At 37.4% G+C, this 22,707-nt stretch overlaps 1 protein-coding gene across 1 annotated transcript in view; it reads right to left on the reverse strand.

Moving 5' to 3' along the window:
- MORC1 (MORC family CW-type zinc finger 1) overlaps positions 1-22,707 on the reverse strand; it is a 187,187-nt gene that overhangs the window by 106,860 nt on the left and 57,620 nt on the right. Inside the window, exons 12-13 of the mRNA XM_044254799.1 lie at positions 10,511-10,636; positions 487-566 (exon numbers count right to left, since the gene is read on the reverse strand). Of these exons, the coding sequence (XP_044110734.1) occupies positions 487-566; positions 10,511-10,636 (206 nt within the window). The remainder of the gene's footprint in view (positions 1-486; positions 567-10,510; positions 10,637-22,707) is intronic.

Raw genomic sequence — 22,707 nt, forward strand, 5'->3', positions numbered from 1 at the left:
TCTATTAAAGAGTTAGGACTGAATGTGTGGCTCACTAAAAACTCTCTAAAATCCATGAAGTATAGATTAAAATTACTCCTTGCTCCTGTACCACCAGGAAAGGATGGCTTTGTCCTCTTGTGGTGGGGTGGGGGGGAGTGAATGGGTAGAACATTCCTTCTTAAAGTGCATGTCATGCTAGTCTCTAAAATGATCTAACTCAGCATCATGCCAACCAGAATTTCCTATATCAATATATACCAATCTAGTTCCAAGTGTGTACTTGGAATAATAGTAAATAATGAGATACAGAAATGTATGTTATAATAATAAATAACACCATAATTAAACAAAGGTGGAGACAGAAAAATGTGTTATGAAGTTCTTGAGAAGCAGGAATTTGATTAATTGTGGTCATTCCTACCATGCTAGAACAGTACATGTCTCAGAATAAATGCACAATTAATGGCTGACTGAGCAATGATTAGGTCACAGGTAATTACATACCAATTTTGACAGCTTCTTCTGCCTTCTTAACTTCATTTTTAAATGCTCCTTTAAAAGAAGATGTGACATACAGATACTTTCTGAAGAGAAATAAGAAAGAACATAAGCAGATGATCATTTTGAAGTCCATAATACTTAGAGAATATTCCTTAGGAAGAATATATAATCCGGATATACATAATTGTTAAGAAAGAGTCATAGAATAAGTTGCATCCAACTGATAAACCAGCAAATTTTATACTTAGGAAGAAATTCCTTGCCTTTTAGTACTTGGTCATTTTGCTTTTGAAAGGGAACTTCAGGAGAGAGATAAAATTTCTGCCTATACAAATGTTCATTGATACATATAAAATAGGATAATTTTCTTAAAAAGAAAAAATTCTATGTAACTGACCCATTATCAACGTTTCGAGTTAATATACATAACCCTCTTACTCAGGCCATACACACTGGATAAACCAGTTCTCCCAGTCCCAAACAACTATCTTTCTTTAACTAAAATGATCAGAAACACAAAGAACCACCAAGTAAAGAAATAAACAAATAAATAAATTAAAAGCAATTATATGTATACCTTAACTATATACCTCATTCTGTAACTTTTGCCTCTTACCCTTATAAACCCAGGAGCTCACTATTCTCTGAAACCTTCCATGTTTAGAAAGGCATCAGATGTTCAGCCAGAGATGGGGAGAGTCCTGCAGATCATCCTTGGAAGCCAAAATGTCTACAGATATCTAAAAAAAGGCATTTGCTCAGGTAGAGACAGAGTCTAAATCTATATGCCCCTGGGGTGCCTGGGTGGCTCAGTCAGTTAAGCATCTGACTCTTGATATGGGCTCAGGCCATGATTCCAGGGTCTTGGGATCAAGCCCCAATCAGGTCTCCTCCTCAGTGGGGAACCTGCTTCTCCCTCTCCTTCTGCCCCTCCCTCTGTTCACAGGCACACTCTTTCTCTCTCAAATAAAAATCTTTAAAAAAAAAAGAAAGAAGAAAAGAAAAAGAAGTAGCAAGATAAATTCCTTTTGTCTTAAGACTCTGAAGGATTTGTAGAAGTTTGTCCGGTTACCTAGATGAAAAGGTTTAAATGTTATAAAAAAAAAAAAATAACCAAATGTCACCTTATATTCATCTACTTCTATGGTTTAAGGAACTAGTCTCTTTATGGCTAACTTTAAGGTTCATTTTCCAATGGAATTACAGTTAAGAAAGGAATACCCAGGGGTGCCTGGGTGGTTCAGTGGGTTAAAGCCTCTGCGTTCAGCTCAGGTCATATCTCTGGGTCCTGGGATCGAGCCCCAAATCAGGCTTTCTGTTCAGCAGGGAGCCTGCTTCTCTTCCTCTCTCTCTGCCTGACTCTCTGCCTACTTGTGATCTCTGTCTGTCAAATGAATAAATAAAAAAATCCTAAAAAAAAAAAAAAAAGAAAGGAATACCCATAAAATCTAAGGTAAAGTAATTCTCAGTTTTTTCCCTTTTCTTCTACAATGAACATTATTATTTTAAGTCACACCCAAGGTGTATTCCAAATCAATCTCTCTTACATTTAGAAAACAGCAAAACCTAAGTTTTAAAGTAAAAAAATTACTGGTCTCGACATACTGGAATTACCATTTGTTTTTTGAAAAATCACACATTAATCACATAACTAATCTGGTATGAATTGTTCATTTTAAATCTTTCTTTTAAAAAAAAAAAGCAAAATTAAGGAGAGACTTTGAACAATGAAGTGATCCTTTAAAACTGCTATGAATTAAACTATTCAAGCATTTTACAGATGCTGTGTTTACAGCCCTAGAAGTAAAAGTGGCACAGAAGGTGCCAACCACACATTAGTGCTTGATTTTAAACAATGAAGACCAACACAGCATGTGCTCTCTTTGTAGTCTACATCAGAGACAACCTGGTCCCAGATGATCTGGGACACCTCAGATGATCCGCATGCTTTCACCATTTAAATTTTACAAGTGTCCATACCAATTTTAGAAAGCTAACAAAGAAATATATGTACTTGTGGAAATTCAGTGTAATGAATCTGACCATTGTCATAAGGAAAGAATTTTCGGTCAATCCCCATCCATAACCGGGAGTCTACCTCAGCCAGACACTTCTAATCTTCCTAAAGGTGGGCTCTTGCAGATCAAAACGCCTTTAAAAGCCAGAGCAATGCACACCCTGGAGGACAAGGAAGGGAAACTATCCAACTGTCTATTTCTCCTTCCTTGCATCTGAGGGCAGGGGAATAGGATTCCCTCTATGACTAGGCCTCCAGTTCTTCAGGGGTTAGAACTCTTTCCAAACCCATCTCCCAAACTTCACTTTTACTCGACACTTCTGTCCTCAATGCTAGGCTTCAGCCTTTGCCCTCCTACTGTTTCTGCTTTCTCTCTAAACCACCACATTCTGCCACATTGTAGGCCTCCACTCTCCCTCCCCCATTTCAGCTTCTACCTCCCCGAATCTTTCCATCAATAAAACTGCATTCAAATATTTGATGTTCACTTAATACATAAAACAATTTATTGAAGATTTTCTTCTGAAGGAGTTGAAAAAAACTTAAGGTCAATGAAAATATTGAGGGAAATGAAAACTAAAACAATATAAATGTTTTGCTCTTCAGAATGGTAAAAATGAAAAAAGAAAATATTGTTAATAGCAAGTGCAAATTTGGAACCAGAAAAAAGGGCACTTGGTGTAAGAATAAACTGGGTCTTCTTGGAGAGAAAATCAATGGTGCACCCATTAAAATTAATGGTGTTATCTCTCTTCTTACTCAGAAATTTACTTCAGAAGTCTGTTCCACAGAAATAATGACATATTAGCATAAATACACATCTGTCCAATGATGCCCAAGCATGTCCAGTTTAGCACTGTAACAATAAAAACTCTAAAAGTCCTAAATATATGCAACAAAGTTAAATAAGCCATAGAGTACTACATAATATATTTTTTAAATGACAGAGAAAGGTCTCCAAGAGATAATTTGTAAGTGAAAAGAGCAAGCTGCATATGAATTTTATGTTTTAAAAAAGAATTCTATATACAAATGTGGTTTTGCACACACATATGTATGGGTGTAAATGTGTGTAAGACAATCTGGAAGAGTATTTATTAAACTTCTAGCAGAGGTTCCCATCTGGGGAGACTATGGATTGGTAGAGCACAGAGTGAATGCCAACTGGCAAAGGGGGATTTTAGTTATATGATTTTTTCCCCAATAACCTAACTGTATTATTTGTATTTTTATTAATTTTACACTTTTAAGAGCAAAATAGAACTCTTCCCCCCAAGAGAAATAAAAATATGAAAACAGTGATTTTTAAGGTTTTATGTTACAGATGGATAGAGTAGAGCATAATAAAGCATATTGAGTGAGTATTTATTTTATTTTATTTTATTTTATTTTATTTTATTTATTTGACAGAGAGAGAGAGAGAGAGATCATAAGTAGGTAGAGAGGCAGGCAGAGAGAGAGGGGGGAAGCAGGCTCCCTGCTGAGCACCCAGGACCCTGAGATCACGACCTGAGCCGAAGGCAGAGGCTTAACCCACTGAGCCACCCAGGTGCCCCTTGAGTGAGTATTTCAATCATAACCACCTTCAGAAATTAAAACTTTTATTGGCCCTTAATAGTCACATATACAAAATTTGTGAACGACATTTTGGCTAACACAAACTATAGTATTTTAAGTTTTTGGAATTGGTCAAATGACTACAAGTAAAGAAAACTACAGTTCCTAACTTTTATTGATGCAGAAAAAATTAGCCCATGATTAAGTATGTTATTGAATTCACAATCATAACTATTTCCTTTTTTAAAATTATGTGAGTTTATCTAGTTTAGTCATACTATGAAATAGCTATAGTCCTTAGTTATTCATCAAAACATGTAATGAAGCATGATCAAAAATTTTTTGGCCAGTAGAATGTTGATAGCTACACCTGGATGTCGAATGGACCAGCTCGTTCACAGTGGGTAGAGAGAACTCCACTCACCATCACTCTTCACCCCTACCCAGCATCTTCCCTATCATTCCTAGGATTGTGCTCAGGCAAAAAACTGAGAAGGCATCCATGACTCCCCATTTCCTCCCCACTCCTCACCCAATCCATCATCAAGTCTTGCTGGCTCTGTCTTTACAGCATATCTCTAATCTGAACACTACTTATGACTGCACTACTACCACTCCAACTCAGGCCACCTGTACCTGCAATACAGTAATGGTAACCTATGTCATCTTCCTTCCTCCTTTCTTGTCCCATAAAATCAATTCTCCACTCAGCAGCCAGAATAATCTTTTTAAAATATAAATCAAGTAATGCTGCTTTTTCTCAAAAGTCTTTATGTTCTCAATACAACCTCTTCTTGCCATACTGCTCAAGGTCCTATAGGATCTGCTCCTATTTACCTCATCTCTTCCCCATCACAGTGCTCTAGCTATACTTGCCTTCTAACCCTTTATACTTACCTTTACAGTTACTCTCCTCGCTTCCTGAAGACATCTTCCCGTAAAGTTCTTGCATGACTCACTGCGGTATTCACCTTGCAAGACATCCTCTGACAGTAATTACCCCTGGTATTCATGCTTTGTGTGGTGCCCTCCTACACTGGCTCCAGGCTGGCCCATGTGACCAAAAGAACATGGTAGAAGTGATGGTATGTGGCTTTTGAAGCTAGGTTCTAAAAGATGGCAGTTTCTACTTTGTTCTCTTAAACTTCTCACTCTGGTAGAAGCTTGTCCCTTTGCCATGAGAACACTCAGGAAGCCCAGTGCAGTGGTCCTTGTAAACAGGAACCCCCCTGCCAGCCATGTGAGTCAGCCAGCTGGGAAGTATATCCTCTAGCTCCCATCAAGCCTTCAGCAAGCCCAGCCAAGATGTCTCAGCAACTTCATGAGGAATCCCAAGAACCACTCTCCAATTACTGACCTATAGAAACTGAGGAATAACTAACGAGGAATTACTTTTATTAATAAGCCACTAAATTTGGGGGTGATTTATTATGCAAGGGTAGATAACATGTTCACTTTCTCAGTTTATTCAGCTCTCTGCTCAAAGGTTACTTACTTAGAACTAGCCCCTTTCCTTGATTTCCTATCTACAACAGTTCTCCTCCTCCTCCTAGGTCTTTATTCCCTGCCTTACTTTGTTTCTTTTCATAGCCCTTAGAATTACCCATTATTTCACATATTTTTTATTTATTGTTTGCCTATTATTTTTTTTCTCCACTAGAATGTAAGGTTTATGAGGACAGAAATTTTTCTGATGTTGTTTGACATTACCTCGCATAGGGTGGTCATTCCATCCACTTGTCACTATTCATTTGTACAGTAACAATTGATGTTTATTTGTGAATATGTTGAGAACTGCACTGAGTAGTTTCATGTTTAAAACAAAACCTATTTTTATTTCAATCCTCACAACAACCCTAAGTGGCAGAGGAGTTCCCAATACACAGAGGGTAAGAGCCAGGCTCAAGGCATTGCCAAAGGTTCACAACTAGTAAATGACAAAATCAGAACTCAGATCCAGGTTTCGCTCATCCAGATTTTGTTTGCAACTTCTACCATATACCAAAAGATTAAATAATTAAAATCATACAAATTCATGAAGGGACACGTAAAATGCATAGTTTGCAAAAGAGATACTTTTTAAGTATTATTAGTTTGTTTAGGTGGGTGGGATGTGAGAGGGTAGGAAGCATGCCCCAAAACTGAAAGACCATCCAACAAACATAGTATTGCAGAGCAGTCAACAGCAAACCATAAACTTAGTGTCCCTGAATAACTTACAAAGAACCATATGCTAATCACTTTTTAATACCTTTTACATGCCCCCACTTTGATCAAATAGGGTCATTTGCAGCTCTTAATTTGTTCTGATGCAGCCATGAGAGAGCTATAATGCCCTTCAAGAAAGAAAGGAAAGGAAAGGAAAAAGGAAAAAAGGGAAGGAAAAAGGAAAAAAGGTAAGAAAGGGAAAAGGAAAGGAAAGGAAAGGAAGGGTTAACCCACTAGGGATGAGATAACATGGAGGAGCTGTACAATTTCTTACACAAAAATTCTCCCTCCAGAGAACCAGTGAGGGAAGTTATATGCAAGTAAATATAGCAGAGAGAGAGGTAAGTCTAAAAAGGACAAAGCCATAAAGGATTAAATCTGTCCATACCGTTAATACCAAATATCAGATTTGACAGTTTATCAGAACCCTAAGGGAAACTTCACAAAAGTGCAGACCTCCTTAAATAACTTTTATGAAACAAACGAAGCATTTATACTATCTCTATTTCCTAGTAACACATACCTGAGAATATAACTTTGAAAGGTGAATAAAAAATATACTAGAATGGGAAACAGTTATCACTCAATACCAGTAATTTAGGTACCTGACATTCAATTTACTATAATTCCCTGAGAAAATGAGACAATTCCACATTTTCCTTTGGCTTAAACCATTTTTTACCCAAACTCACTAAGAGAGAAGTAATCTAATTTGAAAAGATCAGCTATATTGATTGATCCAAGGGACCCTTGGTACTTCCCAGAAGAATAAGACTGATGGAAAGGAAGCATCACTTTGATATGAACTGGGAAACAAGTAGGAGACTTTTCAACTATAATCTTCAGTATAATCAGAAATGAAAAGTAAAGCAGGGAGACAGTCCAAGACGGTAGCACAGGAAGATCCTGATCACCTCTACCCATGGATACACGGAAACTATACCTACACATAAAGCAATTCCTCCTGAAGAACAACAGCTGACTGAAAGAGCTTCTACACAACAAACAACAGAGGTAAAAAGGTGACAGCTTTCCCTGTAAGATTAGGAACAAGACAAAGGTACCCACTCTCACCATCACTTTTATTCAACATAGTACTGAAAGTCCTAGCTATAGCAATTAGGTAAGAAAAGGAAATAATTAGGAAGAATAATTAGGAAGACTAATTCCATAATTAGGAAGAAAGAAGTAAGTCTATCACTAGTTACACAGTACTACACATAAAAAAAACACAAAGAGATCATCAAAAAACTATTACAACTAATATACGAATTCCATAAAGCCTCGAGATACAAAATTAACATACATAACATAACATAGAAATTGGCTGTGTTTCAAAGGGAAAAAGAGGGAAAGAGAAAGACAGAGAGAGAAAGAAATCAAGAAATAGACTCTTAACCATAGAGAACAAACTGGTGGTTACCAGTGGGGAGAGGGGTGGGGGGTTGGAGTAAATATGTGATGGGATTAAGGAGTGCACTTGTTGTGATGAGCACTGGGCGATGTATGGAAGTGGTGAATTGCCAAATTGTACACCTGAAACTAATATAACAGTCCTAAATGGATGAATAAATAAATTGATTTTAAAAAGAGAAATTGGCTGCAGTCCTATATGCTAATAATAAGCTATCATAAAGAGAAATTAAGCAAACAATCCCATTTACAATTACACCAAAAAGAATAAACACCTAGGAATAAATTTAACGAAGGAGGTGAAAGACCTGTACTCCAAAGACTGTAAGGCACTGATGAAAGAAACTGGGAAAAAAAATAAATGGAAAGATATCTCAATGCCATAGACTGGGAGAATTAATATCATTAAAATGTTCATACTACAGAAAGCAATCTACACATTCAATGCAATCCTCATCAAAATACCAATGACATTTTCCACAAAACTAGAACAAAGAATCCTAAAATTTGAATGGAACCACAAGGGATCCCAAGTAGCCAAAGCAATTCTTGGCGAAAAAAAAAATAACAAGCTGGAGGTCATTCCTCCAGATTTCAGACATACTTCAAATCTATAATAATCATAAAAGTTTGGTCCTGGTATGAAAACAGACACACAAGATCAATGAAGAGGAATAGAGAGCCCAGAAATAAACTCACACATATATGGTCAATTAATCTATGATAAAGGAGGAAAGAACATACAACGGGGAAAGTACAATCTCTTCAATAAATGGTGCTGGGGAAATTGGACAAATACATGTGAAAGAATGAACTTGATCACCATCTTATACCATATACAGACATAAATTCAAAATAGATTAGACTTGACCCTAAGACCTGAAACCATGAAACTCCTAGAAGAAAACATTGATGGTAAGTTCTTCGGCACTGGTATTGGCAATATTATTTTAGAATAGTCTCAGTAAGCAAGGGCAAAAGTTTTAATAGTTATATTATTATAATCATTATTAATATTAATAAGTATTATTATTAAAAATTAATAAATGGATTTACATCAAACTAAAAAGTTTTTGCACAGCTAAGGAAACCATGAGAAAATGAAAAGGCAACCTACTGAATGGGAAAAGATATTTGCACATCAAACAATTAATAACTAGTTAATATCTAAAATATATAAAGAACTTATACAACTTAGTATAAAAAAAAACCCTGATGAATGGATCTATAGGGTACTATGCTAAGTGAAATAAGTCAGAAAAAGAAAGACAAATACCATATAATTTCATTTATATGTGAAATCTAAAAAATAAATGAATAAACAAGAGAAAACAGAAACAGACTCACTGATATAAGAAACAGAATGTTGATTACCAGAGAGGGGACAGGTCAAGGCAGGCAAAACAGGTGACAGGAATTAAGAAGGACAAGCTTCCAGTTATAAAATAAATTAGTAATAAGCATGTAATGTATACCATAGGGAAAACAGTTAAAATATTGTAATAACTTTGTATGGTGACAGATGATAACTAGACTTATTCACGACATACGATTAAGAGATCTATAACTTTAATACTGATATTATCATGAGTGATTGCAAAGCCCCAGGAAAGCCACTAATTTTTCATGAAAAAAAGACAACATAACAAATGTAGGTCTATTATAAAAAGTTAATGTAATATAGGGGAAGAAGCAGTGAATGTGAATTGGTAAAGAATCTGAAGCCAGAATATTTGAGCTCTTGTCCAATTGTGACAGTTCCCTATCTCTGAAATGGTGAAAATCAAATGTGACCCATAGAGTTACTACAAAAACCAAACACAACAATGTATGTAATAAGACATATATATATCAACAGCATACAAGCATTAAATGCTTCTCCCAGAAGATATTAAGCTCCTCAAAACTAGAACCAATCATTTTTATGCTTTGAACCTAGCACAATCTTAGGATTCATAGGAGACTCTGATAAATGTTTTGGTGAGCAAATGAATGACCATCCAGAAACAACACACACAAAGACTGTTCTGACTGCATGTGTAATTGGGCAAGATGAATTTAGTAATATGGAAATGTCATCTTAAAAAAATTTATGCTGGTACAAACTTCCAGTTACAAAATAAGTCTTGGGGATGTAATGTATAGCACAGTTAACAATACTGTATTGCATATTTGAAAGTTTCTAAGAGAGATCTTAAAAGTTCTCATCACAAGAAAAATTTAATCTATGTGTGGTTATGTATGTTAACTAGACTTATTATGGTAAAATAAGTTTATAATACAATAAGTTATTATGGTTATAATAAGTTATTTGGGTTATATGGGTATAATAAGTTATTATGGTTATAATAAGTTATTATGGCATAATAAGTTATATGGTATAAAAAAGTTTACACTAAAATACAAGTGAACCAAATTTGTAAGTATGTTCATTATACATATAAAATATACATACACATATATATGATTTAATAGTTCAAATATCTGTGTAAGCAGAACATGTAAGTGAACTGTGATTTGTTTAATGAACATCAAAATCAAAGCACCTAAGATGCAACGGAGTAAAAAATAAAATCATCCTTAGAATGATTCTCTAACTTCAGAGTGTTCATGGCAGTGTGTTGTTATTATGGCAAATATTATGGCAAAATATTTGTTACACATGATTACCCTTCAGCAAACCCTTCAGAAGCAGTCTGACTTTCATTTATAAACCTTACTATCAAATTTTAAGATTCTTACTATCAAATCACTTTGACACGTTGAGGGAGAGGGGCATATTGATTTTATAAATAAAAACTCTATGAAGTTAATTGAAAGAAGGTGAGTTACCTGGGTCTGTAGAGGCAGTAACATAAATGTTTTGTTTTAACTCTTTTGGCCTGAATGAATATTCTCATCCAAGGTTCAAAATACAGAACAGACGTGTAGGCTCTGAATGACCATCTCTCTGGAAAACTAGAATAGAAACCATCAGGGAGATTCAAATCAAAACCACATTGAGATTCCACCTCATACCAGTTAGAACGGCCAAAATTAACAAGACAGTAAACAACATGTGTTGGGGAGGATGTGGACAAAGGGGAACCACCTTACACTGTTGGGGCAGCCACTTTGGAAAACACTGTGGAGATTCCTTAAGAAATTAAAAATAGAGTTATCCTCTGCCCCTATAATTGCACTACTGGGTATTTACCCCAAAGATACAGATGTAGTGAAAAAAAGGGCCATCTGTACCCCGATGTTCATAGCAGCAATGGCCACGGTCGCCAAACTGTGGAAAGAACCAAGATGCCCTCCAACGGACAAATGGATAAAGAAGATATGGTCCATATATACAATGGAATATTATGCCTCCATCAGAAAGGATGAATACTCAACTTTTATAACCATATGGATGGGACTGGAAGAGATTATGCTGAGTGAAATAAATTAAGCAGAGAGAGTCGATTATCATATGGTTTCACTTACTTGTGGAGCATAAAAATAACACAGAGGACATTGGGAGATGGAGAGAAGGGAATTGGGGAAAATTGGAGGGGGAGATGAACCATGAGAGACTGTGAACTCTGAGAAACAAACTGAGGGTTTTGGAGAGGAGGAGGATGGGAGATTGGGTGAGCCTGGTGGTGGGTATTATGGAGGGCACATATTGCATGGAGCACTGGGTGTGGTGCATAAACAATGAATTTTGGAACACTGAAAAAAATTAAATTAAATTAAAATATATATATATCAAAGGGCACAATGTAGAGGCTGCACCAGCAAATCTTGCAACACTCACATACCTCATTAAGCAGGACTCTAAATACAAAGGGCAGCATAAATCACCTCCAATTTGATTATAACTGAATTTTTGTTGGCAACTAATACTAAGCAGACTTATACCAGCAATAGAAAATCCACTTCCCATTACAGCTATTGGATCAGAAGGGCAAAACCAAGTCAAACAAAATTATCCCCCTGCTCATACATAACAAAACAACACAACAACAACAACAAAATCTAGGCTCCCATGAATAAGAAACATTTCCATGGAGTTACTGTAAACAGAGAAATACAATAAAAATGTTTCATTTGCATTGGAAGTTATGAACAATAAATACAAAACTTCGTTCTGTAAGTGCAGTTAAGTATTAAGTATTTATGGCCAGCTGCAGGGAGAAGTCTGACAATGTGGTAAGTGAGAGGATAAAGGAGAAAAAATAAAGGATGGAAAGGCAATAAAGTGGGAGCAGACACAACGTAAATAGCCTTATGAAGAAAGCTATCCTTGTAAAACTGCACGTTGCTGGGAAATCACTGTGTTGCCATATACTAACTCCAGGGACCTCCTATATCAGAGTCCATTTATGAACTGTAAATCCTCTCCAATTGGATGAGAAATAAAGATCAAAAACAAGCTCAGCTGTGCTGTGAAAATAGCACTCTTTACCTACTAGACCCCAGAAAAGTCTTCTATGAAGGGCTACAAGGTCAAATAGAAAGCAGGGAGCCCTACGCCCACCATGTTGACAGTCCTACCACAGTCTAAAGGGAGACAAAGATGATGGAAACAGAAAGCCTGCCTAAGGGTGGGGGTGGGGGGGTGGGGGGGCGGCTCAACTGAGTGGCAGACCACTACCAGTTACTCCATAAGAGAGGGCGGAGCTCCAAGGAATTTACCTAATTGAAGATAAGCCTATAAGAAATCCCAGGATTTCCTGGATGGTGATAAGTTATTTCAGGACTTCTTTTAATGGTTTAAAAAGAAGCTCTTTTCTTTTCTTTTTTTTTTTGAATCATTTATTTTTGAACTTTTTTTTTCATTTATTTATTTTTAGCATAACAGTATCATTATTTTTTCACCACACCCAGTACTCCATACAATCTGTGCCCTCTATAATACCCACCACCTGGTACCCTGACCTCCCATCCCCCCGGCCACTTCAAACCCCTCAGATTGTTTTTCAGAGTCCATAGTCTCTCATGCTCTTTTCAAGTATGACTTGAGTGGAATTTCCCAATAAAAAATATATAAAAGTATCTGGTTCATGGCAGGTATTCTATAAATACTAATGCATCTTTAACATGGCCAGAGAGCTGTCTGTACTATGGTGCTACACCATAGTACTGTGCAAGTACATCAGAAGCTGCCCAATCAAATACATCCTCACCTGTTAGAAGAGAAAGGAAAGGGGGTCTGGGTGGCTTGGTTAAGCGACTGCCTTTGGCTCAGGTCATGATCCCAGAGTCCCTGGATAGAGTCCTGTGTCAGGCTCCCAGCTCAGCGGGGAGTATCTTCTCCCTTTGACCCTCTCCCCTCTCCTGCACACTCTCACTCTCTCTCTTGCAAATTAAAAAAATATATCTTAAAAAGAGAGATAGAGAAAAAGGAAAAAAAAAAGTCACCTTGGGACACTATAACTATTCCAAGGACTTCAAATCCTTTCTGGATCTCTTGATTAAAAATTACCCTTAGACACAGTAGCTTTATTTCACTTTCCTAAAAGCTAACGTGTTTCTGTCATTTGAAAGTAAAAGTCAAAAGTAACTCAGAGCCCAATTTGAGAAATAATGATGACAGATCAAACTGGGTTAGAAGAGTATGGGTTTTAAAAAAATACTATACAAAAACAAAATAAGGAAACTCTTACTTCTACATTTGATAGCTCACATTTTGTCTTTGTCTAATAAATAACTCTAGGTATAAACAGTCCTAGCAGGTGTACTGGTGAGCCTCAAGACTTCCCCTGTGTTAGGAAATTCATAGGAAGGGCTCATGGGACTTCGCATAGAGTTGTACTTATGGCTAAGTATTATCACAGTGATGCGGTAAGGATATACAGTGGATCATAATGGGGAAAAATAGGTGAGGTATGAAGGAATATGACTGCAGCTTTCTTGTGTTTTTTCCTTCTCATGATGGGTCAGAGCTCATTCTTCCCCCACTTATGAAAATACAGTAACGTGTGTGATGTTTCCACCTATGGAAGGCCTTTAGAGACAGCACTGAAGGGTTTCACTGGGAGTTGGTCTTCTAGCCTGTATCAAAATTCCAGGATAAACCATATTGTTTGCATAGTTTAGATACAGTGAGCCAACCTTATTTGTTAGGGAACATTTCTATCAGGGTGGGACCAGCCAAGGGTCAACCTTGAAAGCAAGACTTTCTATGGACAAAAGCCTTCCATGTTAACCCTTTTCTATACACGTGCCACTTTCAAAGTTCCTCGTTATTTGTAACAAACAGAACGGCAATACTGCTTATGATATTGTGAAGTCTGTGATAGAAAGAAGACAAAGGTAGCTAAATATAAAAGCTACATATGAAACAGGCAACCCAAATATAACTTTGGAACTTCTCCATATGATGTACAAGGTTCTTCATGATCTGGCATCCAATTAACTCCCCAGCCCCATCACTTGCCAGCTGTAGATAGTGTAGGTAGGCATTGAGGACCATTCTCAGGTCTCCAGATAGTGGTCATGCTTTCTTATATCCAGGTCTTAGCACATTTGATTCCTTGGATTTTTGGTTAGCACCTTTTTCCCCTTCACAATGCAACTTGAGATCTCCTGTCCTCCTGAAGCCTTCCTGCATTCCCCAAGATTGGGTGAATCGAGTGGCTTTGGTGTTCCTTATCACAGCACTTGCTACTTAGCAGTGTCACTGTCTTTATTTATCTGTACCCCCTTCACGTTGTAAGCCCCATGAGGCTAGCATCTGCATCAATAAATATTTGTTGAATCAATGATAATTATTCAGGACTTCCTTGGCTTAATTTAGAATGAACAACAGGGGATTCCCATTACAAGACTGACTTTTTAATAACTGATCATCTTCAATGATGATGCTATCAGTCTTTATAAATAAAGCCATTTACTTGGGAAACTGAAATATGAGAGTACTGAGTTATCTTCAAAAGATCTAAAAAAAATACTGCTATTCCCCACCCACCAGGAACTACTTCACATATTTTTTTCAGCAAGTATTCTCTTGTTTACTGCTAAATGTCTTTCTTTTCTGTCTTGAACTTTGCCAAAAGTACCCATATCTCTATCTTTGTATCTCTCTCTCTTTCTCTCTTATTTTCTATTTAACTGGCTATAATAAACTAAAGAAAGGAAGAGAGCGCGCCACCCAACACACACACACACACACACACACACACACACACACACACACACGCCACATGACAGACATGGGGAAAAAAGAGTGTTCTGAGTTGGAAACTGGCTTGAAACTTTGTGGAATAACAGCAGATGGAGTAGCCTATGTGTCTGTCTCCAGTTCAGCATTTGGGTATTCTTATAAAGTCTCTACTTCAGCCTGCAGCTGTGTCTGTGGCCTCGGTGTGGCCTCTTTCTTCTCCCAGTCTAGGCACACTGCTCTGCTACTGTTTTAAGTATTGTTTTATATGGGGTATATCATGGGTACATCGGTATGGTCACCAAACTGTTAAGGACAGGACAGGGGCCAGAAAGAGAGGTCCCATGGCAAGTGTCACATCTCCTTCATTCACCAATTCAGAATTTCTGTGGCAGGAGTCTGAGAATGTAAATTTTTTAAAACTACCCAGGTGATTCCTTTAACTCTTCCAATTTTTGAGAACCACTGGTTTGGTTGACCTACTGGACAGGGTAGTAGGCAAGAAAGACTACTGAAAGACAGAAGTAGGTGTTTGGATGCAGAACACCCTCTACATTGATCAACAATGGGTACACAGACTCCCAATGAACTGCCCTTGTAAGGTCCACAGTTGAGAAAATGACTTTAAACTCCAGACACTAAATTAGATTCCTTTTGGAATATCTTAGAAGTGCCATATTTTTATTCATGAAAATACTGCATATTATAACCCAAACTGTTTTCTAAATTTATTGCTAAAGTCCCTACAAAATCTCTGAGGGGTTCTTAAAGTTGAAATTAACAAGGCCTACGTTATCTTGAGTATAAAGAAGTGCATAAAGGTCTTTAACTAGTTTAAATTCTGAACTATGAAGGGGCTAACCAAATTTAATCTTAGGGTGGATTATACCTAAGAGAAATGTCAATTCAGAGAGGTAATTTAAAAGAAGAGTTATAAGCTATGCAAAGTAATATAAGTGCTTCTGTCATACCCATGGTATGGCAAGCAGCACATTACAATTTGAAGCTGTAACTTTTGATGTGTTCCCAGCCAGCTCAGTTAAGACATAAACTAGAGACAATATGGAATGCTGCCCAATGACTGTCAATTTAGGAACACACTGGCAACGTGGCATCGAATTTCAAAATATTATTTAGCCAAAATTTCAACTCCATTATTCCATATTATATCACCATTCTCAGAGCTGTTTTTTAAGATGGGCTCCCCTAGATGCCTGAGATCCTAAGCCATGATGGATTCCAGGTGTATGACAGGCCTCTTAGATGACCGCCAATTCCACAACATGACTTTTTTACAAGAGTCTGTGCTTTCTTGCATTTTCTCATAAAGTTGAATAATAAAATATTTATAATGTTAAAAAGGCAAGTCACAAAAGCAACATGGCACAGGGAAATCTCACATGCAAAAGAACAGGTAAAATGCTCACATGGTCTCAACCCCCAAAAAGGGAATCAGGAAAAATGTTATAGGAGTAATCAAGTCTTCACAATATGGAGTCGAAAAGAGATTTCAAAGGTAACAGGCAATTTACAAAATTTCCTAAAACTCCCTCTCCCCCGCTCCCAATAAGGATCCCCAATAATCTTCAAGGATGGAGGAGAGAAGCCACTACTAAGAGTGCCAGTGTCTTCCAAATAAAGTATCTACATATTCTTAGAAAATTACCTAGACATTGGCATTCAATTCAGTTTGTTGCTTGTTATGTATCAGACACAGTTTCCAGAGCACTGTGATAGTAAGTGCTAGAAAAGAGTGTTGTAGAGAAAAACAGAGTGGAGGAACTAAGATGCACTCAGAATCCCCATGTGCTGGGTCTGTGACTATTCTAGTTCAACAGCATTCATACTAAGTAGATGATGTTATACAGAGCCTCTTTTTGTAGATGAAAACACTGAGGCTCTGAGAGCACAGATAACTTATCAATAGAATGAAAGCTCTCCCAACAGAATTCAAGCCATGTGGGGGCAGAGATATTTGTGTTTTGTACCTTATATATCCCTGGCTCCTAAAACAGGGCCTGATACTCAGTAAGTATCCACTGAGGGAGTGGATGTAAAACGAATCCATCTACATTCAGACAGCTACTCAGGGGAAGGAACCAGGATTTGAGACCTGTTCCAAGCAACTACAAAGTCCATTCTTTCTCTAATCTACTACCTGCCTCCTGGGATGACTGGTCTGAAGCAATGTGACTTGGGAGTGGGAATCAGAAGTTGGCTGGGCAGCCCCGCCCCCCCCCCCCCATGGACCCTGCCTGCCTATGAGCCTGAGGTTCTGGTTCCTTCAGCTTAATCCACAAAACTGGACTCAAAGGTATGGTGACCATGTTATCTAATTCTGTACGTACCTTACTACACACAGAAAATGTTAATATGGCAACAGACTGCAAATATGCCCCCACCATCTTCAATTAACCTTCATGTCTCTGCTGACAGACCATGCTATTATGTAAACTTCATTTTTTAAAAAAAAATCAAAGGCATGTTAGTAACTATGAACACATATTTGTCTTCTGCTAAAACCCAAGGAATAATAGTTAGGAGGCCCATGAGCCTAGAGAGGAATGGAAGGAGAAAGTAAGCCAGACAGATAACAGAGGATGATATCACACAGGATGCTCAGAGCATTATGAAGACCTTCACTCTTCCTCTGAGTGTAATGGGAAGTCACTGAGGAATCTTGTACAGAGAGTTTTTAAAAGACTGCTCTGGCTGCTAAAGAGAGGCAAGGGTGACAGAGTTCTCACAGGGTGAAGGGTGGAAGCAGAGAGAACTGTGACTTGGTGGAAGGCTCTCTATAACCCCAGAGAGCCATGATGGTGGCCTGCACAAGGATCACAGGAGTAGAGCAGGTGATAAATGGCTGGGTCTCTTTCTAGTTGAAGGCAGAGCCAATGTGAAATAAGTAAGTTAGAAGTGTTCTCCAAAAAATGAAACAAGATGAAACTAGAGAGGGAGACAAACCATAACAAACTCTTAATCTCAGGAAACAAACTGAGGGTTGCTGGAGTGGAGAGGGTGAGAGGGATGGGGTGGCTGGGTGATGGACATTGGGGAGGGTATGTGCTATGGTGAGTGCTGTGAATTGTGTTAAGACTGATAAATCACAGACTTGTATCCCTGCAACAAATAATACACTATATGTTAATAAATAAATAAATAAAATTAAGAGAACTCTTCAAAGATATCCAAGAGGGAAAAATTAGTAATTTACAAAAACTTAGTAATCACATCTGGATCAGATTTCTCATTAACAACATGGATTCAAGAAGTCATATGGGCAAAAAAATCCTGAGGGAAACTTCTTTTTAAATAGGCTCCACACCCAGTGTGGATCCCAATGCAGGGCTTGAACTCATAACTCTGAGATCGACCTGAGCCAAGATCAAGAGTCATACCCTTAACCTACTGAGCCACTCAGGCACCCCTGGGAAACTATTTTTGAATCAAAGTTTCTTCATTCATTTAAACAAACATTGAGGAGGAAAGGAAAGCTAAAGACACTTTTAAGCATACAAAGCTTTCAAAAATTTATCTCAAATGGACTTTGAAATAATTATTTGAGGATATAACCCAGCAAATGAACTAATGAGTTAATGAAAAAAATATAGGATGAAGACAGTGTGGTAAGCAAAGGAAAAATTAAATCTTATAATTTAGTCTAAATAACTTTTTATGCAGGGTGTGGTATAATACTATAAAATGTTATAAATAAATCCAAAAAGAATATTCAGAAAATGTGGAACTAGTATGGAAGAGAAACAAAGCATATTAAGGTCTTGACTTATTTGTGAGATGCAATTTATACTAACTCTACAGTTTGATAAGAAAACTAGGTTTAGATATGTTTATTTAAAATGTAAAGGTAATTCACTATGACAAATAGAATGGAAGAAATAATTTTCAAACTACTGGAATAGAAAAAAAAATGAACCTTCCTTCTTGGCCAAAAAAATCACAAGTCAACCAATCTCACTAAGGGGGAAAAAGAATAAAGCTGAACAAAATTTTAAAAAACCCAAGTGCAAACCAATGACAACAAAAGAAGCAAATTAAATATAAAACATAAATTGATAAGGCAGGGTAGGTCCAGCTGTAGCACATGTCACAAACTGTAAACTAGATAAATTTCTTATTAAAAGATAGAAGCACTTAGACTGAGTCACAAATCTACTTATATGCCATTTATAAGAGACAAACTGAAAATTAAACAACACTGTTGAGAATAAAGCAGTGGAAAAACAAATGGTAAGAAAATTTAACAAAAATAAAGCAAACACAGGTAAATATTAGACAAAAACTGAAACAAATTTATTAGAATGCATTAATTAACATCCAGGGATTTTTATATTAATAAAGTTTCACTTAAAATGTGTATCTGCTATAAATCTAATGATTCAGAAACATACACAGCAAAAACTAGAAGAAATAAAGAAACATGGACAAAACCACAGGCTCTGTAAGATCCATACTACTCCCAGAAATTAAGGGATTGAAGGGAAAAAAGAAATAGAAGATCTGAATAACTTAATTAAACACATGATGTTACAGAATCTACCCTTTTCAGAGATTCACAATTTTTCCAATGTTTATAACATTAGGCCACAAGAAATCTCAACAAATTTCAAAAAGCAGATTTAATGCAAACTACATTCTCTGATTACCATATAATAAAATCAGAACCATAAAAGGATTTTTGACACCATCCCCAAAAACCTATGTACTTGTTGATTTTTAGAATACTTTTTTAAAGTAATTCTTGAGCTAAAGAGAAAATCAAAATGGAATTTATAAACTATTTAGAAATAAGCAATAATGAATAAATCTTTAAAAAGATGGTGCAGTCAGTTGGGCATCCTACCCTTGTGGTTTCTGCTCAGGTTATAGTCTCAGGGACATGGAATAGAGCCCCTCATTGGTCTCCACACTCAGTAGGGCATCTGCTTCTCTCCTTCTGCCCCTCATATCCCCCCTCAAATAAATGAATCTTTTTTTTTTAAGATTTTATTTATTTATTTGACAGAGAGAAATCACAAGTAGATGGAGAGGCAGGCAGAGAGAGAGAGAGGGAAGCAGGCTCCCCGCTGAGCAGGGAGCCCGATGCGGGACTCGATCCCAGGACCCTGAGATCACGACCCGAGCCGAAGGCAGCGGCTTAACCCACTGAGCCACCCAGGTGCCCTCAAATAAATGAATCTTAAAAAAAAAAAAAAAGGAAAGAAGCAATAATGATAGGTCTACTTCTGAAACCTGTAGAATAGAGCCATGATACAGGATGTGGGGATAGGAGGATACATAAAAGCCTCAGTTATTTAGGGTAGAAAATGAATTGAAAGTAAACAAATAAAAGATACACCTCAAGGAAGGAGAAAAAGTAAAATAAAACAAATCCAAAGAATGTAGGAGAAAATAAAGAAATATATAATATAAACCTAGTAGACTTAAAAATAATTGGAAATTATTTTGTTTTTAAAGACAGTTGAGGGGCGCCTTCATGGCTCAGTGGGTTAAGCCTCTGCCTTCAGCTTGGGTCATGATCCCAGGGTTCTGGGATCGAGTCCCACATTGGGCTCTCTGCTCAGCAGGGGGCTTGCTTCCCCCTCTCACTCTGCCTGCTCTCTGCCTACTTGTGATCCCTCTCTCTCTCTCTCTCTCTGTGTCAAATAAATAAATAATAAATCTTTAAAAAAAAAAAAAAGAAGAAGAAGACAGTTGAAACAACTAAACATTTCTGTCCAAGAAAAAGAGACAGCATAACATGCAATAAAAGTGATAAAAGCAGACACAACTATAAGCCTGGGGAAAACAAATTTTATAAGAATATTTTATTTTATTTTTTTTTAAGATTTGATTTATTTATTTGAGAGATAGTGAGAGAAAGCATGAGCAAGGAGAAGGTTGGAGGGAGAAGCAGACTCCCCATGGAGCTGGGAGCCCTATGCGGGACTTGATCCCAGAACTCCAGGATCATAACCTGAGCCAAAGGCAGTCATCCAACCAACTAAGCCACCCAGGCATCCCTATAAGAATATTTTATGTAGGGTGTCTGGGTGGGTCAGTCAGTTAAAAGTCTGCCTTTGGCTTGGGTCATGATCCCAGGGTCAATCCACACATCAAGTTCCCGACTCAGCTGGAACCCTGCTTCTCCCTCTCCTTGTTTGTGCTGTCTCATTCTCTCACTCAAATAAATAAATAATTTTTTAAAAAGAATATTTTATGTAAAACCCCTTATCAACAAATTTGCAAATCTAAAGCGAATGCTTTTATAAGAAATTACAAATGACATATCTGACCCAAGAATTAAAAAAATCTGAGTAGGGGCGCCTGGGTGGCTCAGTGGGTTAAGCCGCTGCCTTCGGCTCAGGTCATGATCTCAGGGTCCTGGGATCGAGTCCCGCATCGGGCTCTCTGCTCAGCGGGGAGCCTGCTTCCCTCTCTCTCTCTCTGCCTGCCTCTCTGTCTACTTGTGATTTCTCTCTGTCAAATAAATAAAATAAAAATCTTAAAAAAAAAATCTGAGTAGATTAAGTTATAGCACAATTCAAAAATAATGAAAGTAAAAACAAAAACAAGAAACAGTGATAAGAGAGCCCAGATGTGGACCCTCGACATTATGGTCAAATAATCTTTGACAAAGCAGGAAAAAATATCCAGTGGAAAAGACAGTCTCTTCAATAAATGGTTCTGGGAAAATTGGACACCTATGTGTTGAAGAATGAAACTCGACCATTCTCTTATACCATACACAAAGATAAATTTGAAATGGATAAAAGACCTCAACATGAGGCAGGAATCCATCAGAATTCTAGAGGAGAACTCAGGCAATAATTTATTCGACATAGGCCACAGCAGCTTCTTTGAAGATATGTCTCCAAAGTCAAAGGAAACAAAAGTGAAAATGTATTTTGGGGACTTCATCAAGATCAAAAGCTTCTGCACAGCAAAGGAAACAGTCAACAAAACAAAGAGGCAACCCACAGAATAGGAGAAGATATTCACAAATGACAATACAGACAAAGGGCTTATATCCAGGATCTATAAAGAATCCCTCAAACTCAACACATACAAAACAGATAATCATGTCAAAAAATGGGCAGAAGACATGAACAGACACTTCTCCAATGAAGACATACAAATGGCTAACAGACACATGAAAAAATGTTCATCATCACTAGCCATCAGGGAGATTCAAATCAAAACCACATTGAGATACCACCTTACACCAGTTATAATGGTCAAAATTAACAAGACAGTAAACTATACATGTTGGAGAGGATGTGGAGAAAGGGGAACCCTTACACTGTTGGTGGAAATGCAAGTTGGTACAGCCACTTTGGAAAACATTATGGAGATTCCTTAAGAAATTAAAAAAAGAGCTTCCCTATGACCTTGCAATTGCACTACTGGGTATTTACCCCAAAGATACATATGTAGTGACAAGAAAGGCCATCTGTACCCCAATGTTCATAGCAGCAATGGCCACGGTTACCAAACTGTCGAAAGAACCAAGATGACCTTCAACGGACAAATGGATAAGGAAGATGTGGTCCATATACACTATGGAGTATTATGCCTCCATCAGAAAGGATGAATACCCAACTTTTGTATCAACATGGACAGGACTGGAAGAGATTATGCTGAGTGAAGAGTCAAGCAGAGAGAGTCGATTATCATATGGTTTCACTTATTTGTGGAGCATAAGAAATAACATGGAGGACACGGGGAGATGGAGAGGAGAAGGGAGTTGGGGGAAATTGGAGGGAGAGATGAACCATGAGAGACTGTAGACTCTGAAAAACAACCTGAGGGTTTTGGGGGGTGGTGGGAGGTTGGGTGAGCCTGGTGGTGGGTATTATGGGGTCATGTATTGCATGGAGCACTGGGTGTGGTGCATAAA

The sequence above is a fragment of the Neovison vison genome, chromosome 6 (assembly GCF_020171115.1).
Source record: "Neovison vison isolate M4711 chromosome 6, ASM_NN_V1, whole genome shotgun sequence".
NCBI classification, from domain to species: Eukaryota; Metazoa; Chordata; class Mammalia; order Carnivora; family Mustelidae; genus Neogale; species Neogale vison.